Genomic DNA, 9,475 nt, shown 5'->3' on the forward strand with positions numbered 1-9,475 from the left:
AATTATAAAATATTTATAATTTCAGAATTTGACGATCAAAAGGTAAAGGATGCAATCAGAATTTCAAAGGAACGGACCTAAAGGAGGGAATAATGTGCATCCAGGAAAAAAAACACATCACATTTATTTTTTTTTATTATTTGTTTTCTATCGTGTAATGCCTTTTTCTTTTTTCAAACTTGCATTTGAAACCTTTAAGTTATTATTTGCATCATTTAAAGTTAGCTCCAAAGTCGGCTAAAACAGCATTATGTCCCCTTTTTGCATGAATTTTGGCCTAAAACTCCTTCATCAGAACAGGCCTGTCCCTAAATACAGGCCTGTCCCTAAGATACCGGTATTATAATTTGATAAGTTGTGATGCAATCAATATTTTAAGATAAGGTTATCTTTATTTAGGGGCACCCCTCTCCCAGAGTCGAAATTCAAAAAAAGGAAAAATGCGGAACCATCATGTTTTCGAAAACCCAGCTCACATTTCTATCAACTACGTATAGTATACCTATATTTTCATTATCAGAATTGTTCAACCAATATAACCACTGGCTTTTAAAACAGCGGGTATTTTTTCTAGATTCGTGATACTGGAGTTTAGAAGAGATTGATTGAAAACTAACAGAACAATATTTGATTTATGGACACAGAAAGCCTTCTACAGCTCTTTTTCCCAGGTAATAACTTCGATGATTTTTTTTTATATTAGAAATTGTAAAAAATTTCAAAGAACAACACAAATTAAAACAAGATTTTGCTGGGTTTTTAAAAAAAAAAATAAATGACATCAAAGTAGCACCTCTCAAATCTTCTGACATAAAAACTTTTTAAAAAGTCTATCATTAATACTCCAATTGTTTATATGCAATAATAGGTGTAAAGAATGATTGCTCTTAGTGTACAAAAAGTGGCCCCCGGTAAATTGCGCAAAAATAAAGTATAGAAAGTAGCCTAATGAGATTTATAAAGCAATTCTTCTAGGTCTTAATCGCAACTTTGCAAAATTACAGGAATTAAAAGTAAGTAAAACTAAAGAACGAGGCTGTGTTTTGTAAGAGGGATCACTGCAATTCATTTTGAATTTAAACATATTTTATTGATGTAATCAATTGGATCAGACACAAGTTTTTCCAACTTAGAATTTCCTCTCCAACACAAACAAAGAAAAAAAAACAAATTTATATACACGTGATGAACAACAAACAAATCTACAATGCAAAAAAGAAGAAAAGGGTGCAGAGAGATAAGAAAGGTAGGGAATGGGAGTGCAAGGAAAGATGAAAGAAGGAAGGGGATGTAAAGGATACAGAATGGTTACGCTTGCTGTTCAAAATCAAAGTACTCAGAAGTACAGAGAGCCGGGCTCATTTACAGAGTATAATGGATTTCTTACATGAATCACGTTTATATTCTGATGAAAAAATTATTTTAAAACTATCAATATAAATGATAAGACACAAACAGTGAGTTTTTCAATCCTAATACCACGGTCCGATATGTCAGAATCAGAATTAAGCTGGTACCGCAGCTGAATGTAAACAAACAGGCCAGTCTGCAGGCGCGGATCCAGAAATTTTTCAAAGGGGGGGTTGAAGTATTTTTCAAAAGGGGGGGGGGGTTGAAGGCGAAAACAGTTAAAACGTACGTTGTACACATACATATAGTTAAATAATTCAATAGAATATCGATACAGGGTGGAGTATGGTTTTTGAAAGTGGGACGTTGATCAATCTGGGAAAAAATACTTGTATACATTACCAGAAAGTTTTTGACAAAGAAAGAAAAACAAATATCCGAACCTGAAAATCCTATTTTGTAAAGGGATGGGGTTTTATTTTGTTTTTACAACTGAATTTCTCCTATTACAACATTAGCCTTTCACCTTACATTTTCTATAGTAAAAACACAACAACAAAATTGGAACTTTCTTATTTCTCTTTCTTTTTTGCAAATCCAAAGGGGGGGTTGCAACCCCCGTAACCCCCCCTCTGGATCCGCCACTGGTCTGGTTCCCGGCCCTCTCCTGCTTTACCTCGTATGTGTAGAGAACTACGGTAACACTGACAAGGTTAGCTTTTTTTAAAAAAGCTGAAGGTCAGCCACTGGAATACAGAAAGTTTCTCTCTTGTTTTGTAATGGTTTATGATTTGATCTATACATCATGTTGTGTTCCTTAAATGTAATAAATGCCATTGTAAGAAAGTTAATTATTTTTAATGCTGTACATAATAAATAATAAAGCATAGAATAAATTTTAGTTAGTCTGCATCGTGATCATTACAATGATCTCCAATAATTATATAAATTCTCTTCGGCTCAGACATCAGAGAAAGTTCATCTCATACCGGTAAATGAACAATTAAAAGCCACCATCACGTTAAATTCTATAAAAATGATATAGATTATGATGAATAAAAGGAAGGTAGACTTTGTGTTAGACTGTTTTTAAATATTATCAAATAACAGTTTTCAGTTGTGCATTTCGAGGCAATGCATGATGTCGAAGGGGGGGGGGGCATACTGCATGTATATTTAACTCAGTTTCTAAGTTTGAGCATCCATTTTAGTGTTATTAGGAATGAAAAGAATTGCTTCCCAAAAAGTAATGAACGCCACAGAAAACAATTCAAAATATGTTTATACATGCAGTACGTATACATAAAATGTCTTTGATGATGTACGTCTACCATCATAGCAAAACTATAGATTAAAATACTGGAATCCATCCCCTCCCCCTCTCTCTCTCCTTTCATTGGGGGGTGGGTGTGTGTTGACGCTGTCTATAAATCAGCACAGTTCTCTCAGCTATCGCATTTCCACTGCGGTCAAATTTCTCAAATGTGGGCGCGGTTCACGTGCACAAGCGGAATTGCACGTCCATCACCATACTGTCTTACGGTGGTCTTCCGATGTTTTCATAACCATGTTTTGATAACTTCTAGGCCTATCATTAGAGTGAAAAAAAAAATTGATCGTTCTTTTTTTCATTATTTTGGGACCTTTGTGGCAAGTGGATTGTTGTGTGAATTCCGACCCGTACATGTCTTATGCAAGGTATTGAATATTGATCGAGGGAGTCTTGCATCAGGCATCCAGAGGAGTACACAATTTAAATCTTCGGCTTGCAATGGCGATTGAGGGAATGAATGTACTTATCTTCTGTTAGAAGCAATGAAATATTTTCATAGTATGATTTAAAAACTGACAAATATCCCATCTAGAAGCTGAACAGTCGTCATAAATTTTCTTCGAGAACGACGAAGAACAATGCAGTCTATAAATAGATCGAGATCGTGAGTGTGCGTGAAGAAGCACGCCCTCTGGTTGGAGAATTTGTGCAAATCTTTTTTCCCAGAATTCCGATTAACGCAAGCGCACTTGCAGTTTCATCCTAACGTAACTAGTCAGAGGGGGCCGACTAATTATCAAAAATCCTTACGCTAATGAACTATGTTCTTTGACTTATGAAGTTTTCACAGTCATTACTACTAATGTTTATTTTATATAGATAAAACTTCGTTTTATTTTTGTTGCTTTATTTAGCGTTTGTTTTATCTCAAAAGCGGTTGAGAGTAAGAACTATATTTTTGCACGTAACTTTGAAATGGCGACTATGGGGTTAACATCCTGCCTTGAACAGGATCACATAAGCCGGCAATTGCTCTTTGAGCAATAAGCCCGGCTAAAAATCTGCAATTCATGAATTTCCATTGTTATTCAAAGTTATTCCGATCTTTAAAGCTGGAATACTTAGTGAGCGCATTCTTGTCCAAATTTCTTGAAAGGACAGAAGGTGTAGAACTGTTGGAAATACAACATATTTAAAGGAGAATTTTGGGCAAGCCTGCGCTCGGGGTAAACTTTTTGAAAAAAGGTACAAAAAGCCGACCGTTTTCTTCGCTATTTACGGGTATTTATATGTCATTGACCTCATTGTGACCTGTTTTGTATTCCAATATATCACGTGATTTGTAGACTCAGGTAACTTTGCGAATACAAAAAAATCAATAAATCACCTGGCTGTAGCTCCGATTGATAACATACTGCATCGAAAAGCGACCAACTTATGCCGTTACATGTATTACAATTTATCAACATCGAATTCTTTTTTTCGGCTTAGTAAAATTCATAAAATTAAAAAAAATTGACAAAATGTCATGATATTTTATTTATTGTAGTCCTTGGATTTAGGGGGCACGTTTGGAGGGTCAAAGAATTTCAAAGAGATTAAGACCCAATCGTCGCAATGCCATCATTCCTCAAAGTGTTTTTACTGTAAAAATATATGCACTCAGGGTATAGAAGTACGTAGATGGTTTAACACTGGAATGCTTTCTGGGACCCCCCCCCCCCCCCCCCCCCCCGAAAAAAAAACAAGAAAACAAACAAAAAAACCAATCACACATACAATTAATAAAATTGTTTTAGTAATAAAATATAACCACACACAGCATCACAACAAAAAAAAAACTTTTGTACACCATTATATGTACTATAAGTATTTACTGTACTTTTAAAAGTACGGAGAGAGAGAGAGAGAGAGAGAGAGAGAGAGAGAGAGAGAGAGAGAGAGAGAGAGAGAGAGAGAGAGAGAGAGAGATATTTAATTAATTCCATAGTGTTGATGGTGTTTAGCAAGCTTTTTTCATCACTTTTTCTAAGATTTCTGTCAACATTTTGTTATACTCTGCATCCATCGCCGTGCCTCCACATGCGCCACCTGTTGCTGCGTGGAGTTCTCTTAATCGACCATCACCCAGATTCTCATGAACAGTTATGTCAGCAGTCCCGCCTGCAATGATATTAGATTAAAGTAAGATACATTGACATTCAAACACGAGTCCTTGGTTCGTTTTATTTTTATGAGGTTGAGAAATGAAGTGTTGGTGGAGTGGTAATATGTTTGTTTCAAAGTAGCAAAACTAATATTTAACACGCAAATTCAAAGAATTATGGTCCCCCCGCTTTCGGTGTCTTTGTGGGTGAGATGTGTCAAATCTGGACGCCCTATCATATGTCATTTAGAAATTATCACCAAAGTTGATTTTAAAAAAAATGTCAATAGTAAATGCCAAGGTCAAGGAATAAGAAATCATAGCATGCTTGGATATATGTTGTCATGGGTAATGCACATGTCAAATATGAAAGCCCTATCTCTTCTCAATCAAAAGTTAAAAGGAACAAGATGCGTTCGTGAAACACTGATGACCCCGTATGACAACAAAGCGAAGATTAAATATTTTAAAAAATACGTCAAACTCCAAGGCCAAGGAAAAAGGGTCAAAGTTTTTGGTATTCAATGAAAGGTCTTCTCACGAGGATTACTTATGTGAAGTATGAAAGCCCTAGCCTTTACCGTTCAAAAGGTATGGCCAAGGTTAAAGTTTTTAAAAAGTAGGTCAAACTCCAAGGTCAAGGTCAAAGTATCTAAATGCTTGATATCCAATGAAAGGTCTTCTCACAGGGATTAAATATGTGAAGTATGAAAGCCTTAGTCCTAACCCTTCAAAAGGTAAGGCCAAGTTAACGTTTTTAAAAAGTGGGCCAAACTTAAGGTCAAGACCAGAAGGTTAAAGTTCTTGTTATCCAATAAAAGTACTTCTCACGAGGACTACAAATGTGAAGTATGAAAGCCCTAGACCTCACCATTTTAAAGTTATGGCCAAAGTAAAAGTTTTTTCATAAGTACAGAAATCTCCAAGGTCAAGGTCAAAAGGTCAAAGTTGATGATATCCAATGAAAGGTCTTCCCAAAAAAATGCATATGTGAAATATATAAGTTCCAGTATCTACCATTCAAAAGTTATGGCCAAAGTAATTAAAATTTTAAAAAATTATGTAAAGTGGGTCAAACTCCAAGGTCAAGGTCAAAAGGTCAGATTTGGTGGTACCCAGAGAAAGGTCTTGTCACAAGGAATACACATGAGAAATATGAGAGTCATAGCTCTACTAAATCAAAAGTTATGGACAATGTGAAAGTTTTTGTGACGGACTGACGTACGGACAGACTGACTGACAGACAGACGAATAAGATTTAATGTCCTCTCGCTTTCGCGAAAGCGAGGGACAATTAAGTAATACATGTATCTAGTTCTTGAAAAGGGGGTGTCCTAAAACGTAAAGATAAATATGTCTTTTCTTCAATTTTTTTAAGTCATAATTTCTCCTTAAGGGGTATTTAAGACTGTTAAATATGATATTTACAATTTTACAATTGATAGACTGTTTTTTAAATGCTGATGCTTTTTTTTGTTTATGTATTGATGCTGATTCATGAAACAAAATGAGGTCCTTGCACTGTAAAATATGTTAACATTATAATATATGTGGCCTTAAACTCATCAGTAAGATATATTGATGATGTACTATCAATTCACAATATTGATATTGATATAGATGTACGTCGATACACGATATATCTCGGTGAGCTTGAATAAAAAGATACTACAGAGTCTTACACATCTGTTTCAAATTTGGATATTTTACTTGAAAAAGACGTTAATGATAATCTAACATCAAGCTCTTTGCTAACCATGATAACTTTAACTTTTCAATCGTCAACTTCCATTACTTCTGCAACAATATACCTTCATCACCTGTATACGGAATTTATCTTTCTTAGTTGATTTGATACGCATGAGCATGCTCAACGTATGTACAATTTCTTAAACGAAGTAAATTATTGACAAACAAGTTGTAAAACAAGTATATCAGCAGTGTTGTTTGAGGTCATCATTTCGTAAATTCTATGGTCGATACAATGACGTTGTCAGCAAATACAATTTTTATTGAGTCAAATGCTGACTGGCGTCTTTCATATTGATTGTAAGTCTATTATTTACACCCTTAATTGACGACGGATTTTTCCGTTATTTCCTGTTCATGACAAGGAGCACACGGCGGGTATGACCGGTCGGCATGGGATGGTCACTCCTCCATGGCACCTGATCCCACCTCTGATGTTTTGGTCGTTTGTGTTTGCTCTGCTCCTATATTGTATTGTTTGATGGACTTTTGAGCTTGAATACTATTCGTTATCTCCATATATTTCATAAACTTTCCTTTATATGTCAACTCGACAATTCTCAGTGAATTTAAAATAAAGCTACAAGAGTCTGACAGCAATTTACTCTTATCACTTGCATATGGGGTTTATATCTCACATTTGATAAGATACCCAAGATCATGCTTTACCTACGAACGTATTTTAAACGATGGAAGGTATTGATAAACCTGTTGTTAAAACAAGAATATCAACAGTCTTGTTAAAAATCATCTCTTTGCAAGTTCCAAATCATGACCTGGTCAGATTTATGTATAGTTTATATAAAAATATTAAGAAAATACATAAGAAAAATGTTCTAAGAAAGATAACACTAACAGAAAATACAGTAGACAAAAATGTTTCTACACAGTCTAAGAAATGGAAATCTAATCTGATGAATATGAAATATAGAGATAACAAATGTTATCAGTCTCAAAAGTTTCCACTCATGAATGGCGTCGACCCATTAAAAAAAAAGTAGTTTACACAAAGATATAAAAATAAAAATAGGAAAAACTTGATGACATGCGTGTCTCTGGGTAAAAAATATCAACCATCAACAGAAAATGGAAATTGAATATGAATTTCAAACTTTGACCAAAGTTAAGACATAAAAATATCAATGTATTGTATTTTAAAGCAGCTAATTTGGGCATAGAGGCTGATCAAGATCTATTCTTCTTCCATTCGCGACGACTGAAATTCTGAAGAATAAAAACTGTGATTTTACTCCTTAGTTCGGTTTAAAGCATCGGATTGTAAAAAAGGAAGACGAATAGATCGTTGCAAGCCCCAATAACCTAATTTTGAATATATTTTATTCAATCTAAGGGTATTATGACGCCATTTACTTTAAACAAAACTAGAGGTATCGTGAGCAACGAGTTAACTTAGTGATACCATCGCCTCCCTTATGATTATAATGGCAAAGTCCATGTTTTGCTATGGAAAACCTCAAATATATGTCCCATCAAAAGTAAAAAAGGAGGTGCACAATTGCACTATGAACAAAGATTCTGTTAAACTTCACTAAATTTCATTTAGTTTTATAAGAGGAGCTTCGGATAAGAGATGGTAACCCCGAAGAGTAACAGACGTACGGACGTATAGACAGACTGACGGACGTACATCCCGATCACTATACATGTATATCCTACTACTTTTCAAGCAGGGGTATAACAAGAGATAGATAATTTCTTTCTTGAAAATAGTGTGATAAATTTTGCTGCATGCTGCATTTAGTTTTTAATTAACATAAAACTATTGCTTACAGAATTAATGTTGTTAATGAGACGCGGATGATCGATACATGTATGTAAGGTTGTCACAAGCATTGTGTATTTACTTTATCAAATCTTAAACTTACCTCCTATATCTATTATCATATATTTGGTCCCTCTTTCGGATAAGTAACCGGAGCTTCTATGGTCTGGGAGATGTTGACAGTACATAGATGCTGCTTCTGGTTCCAGAGCAATAGACAACAGTTCACCAGGTATCCCAGCCTCAAATTTTTAAAAGATTATACAATACGGAAAAATTCTTTAACGTAAAGGTTCTCAAAATAATAAAGAAGAACAACGCAAATTACTTACAAGTTCTGCGCATGTACGCATGAATTACTTTGCAGAGTCGCTCCATATAGCAGGGACCGTTAGCACCCTTCGAATTTCACTTGTTGTAATATCAAACCCCTGCAATGATAGTCGGTCCATCAGATGGTCCTTTAAAGCTTTAATTGATTTTGTGAACACATCTTTTGCTGGCCATGGTTTACCGGAGATATCAGGTATTTGGGTGTCTTCTTTTAAGAGCTACAAATAACATTGTGTATCTTTTATATTATTTTTACAATATGTAAAATATTTTTACATCAAGAAAACACTTATTTATCATGAAGAAGAATTTTTACGACTACTTACATCTCGGTTGTGGAGTTTCATTTTAAATCTAGAGAAGAACAAATAATTATCGCTGTCTCCATCCATCACCAAACTAAAAGAGCTACAAATAACATCGTGTATCATTTATAAATTTTTTAAAACAAAAAATGTAAAAATATTTTTACATCGAGAAAATACTTGTTTATCAAAAAAAAAAAAAAGAATTTCTTCGACTACTTACATCACGGTTGTGGAGTTTCATTTTAAATCTAGAGAAGAACAAATAATTGTCGCTGTCTCCATCCATCACCAAACTGCCACGTTTATTTTCTGCTTCGTAACCAAAACAGACAAATTCGCCCTCAGAATCCAGAAGAAGAGCAATGGGAGTCTTCATAGATGGCAGGGAACTTCCTCCAGCATTCCAGGCCTGATTAGCGTGGATCTTAAGAGGGCTTTCCCGGTATTCAGATCGAGAGCTAAAGGCATACCCTGAGTATGTCGTCCCAAAATCTAGAGCAGTCACAAATAGGTAGTCTTCAGATTTTACCGGG

At 34.9% G+C, this 9,475-nt stretch overlaps 1 protein-coding gene across 1 annotated transcript; it reads right to left on the reverse strand.

The window, feature by feature from the left end:
* Nucleotides 1-4,625: 4,625 nt before the first annotated feature.
* Nucleotides 4,626-9,036, reverse strand: LOC134274706 (heat shock 70 kDa protein 12A-like). Its single transcript, XM_062756956.1, has 4 exons — nt 8,961-9,036; nt 8,634-8,852; nt 8,405-8,543; nt 4,626-4,786 (listed from the first exon to the last, which is right to left on the reverse strand). The coding sequence occupies exons 2-4, from the start codon at nt 8,652-8,654 to the stop codon at nt 4,626-4,628; spliced, it is 321 nt and encodes a 106-aa protein (XP_062612940.1). The 5' UTR covers nt 8,655-8,852; nt 8,961-9,036.
* Nucleotides 9,037-9,475: the final 439 nt, after the last annotated feature.

This window comes from Saccostrea cucullata, unplaced genomic scaffold (genome assembly GCF_032062105.1).
Source record: "Saccostrea cucullata isolate Sc308-1 unplaced genomic scaffold, CSIRO_AGI_Scuc_v1 ctg7698, whole genome shotgun sequence".
NCBI lineage: Eukaryota > Metazoa > Mollusca > Bivalvia > Ostreida > Ostreidae > Saccostrea > Saccostrea cuccullata.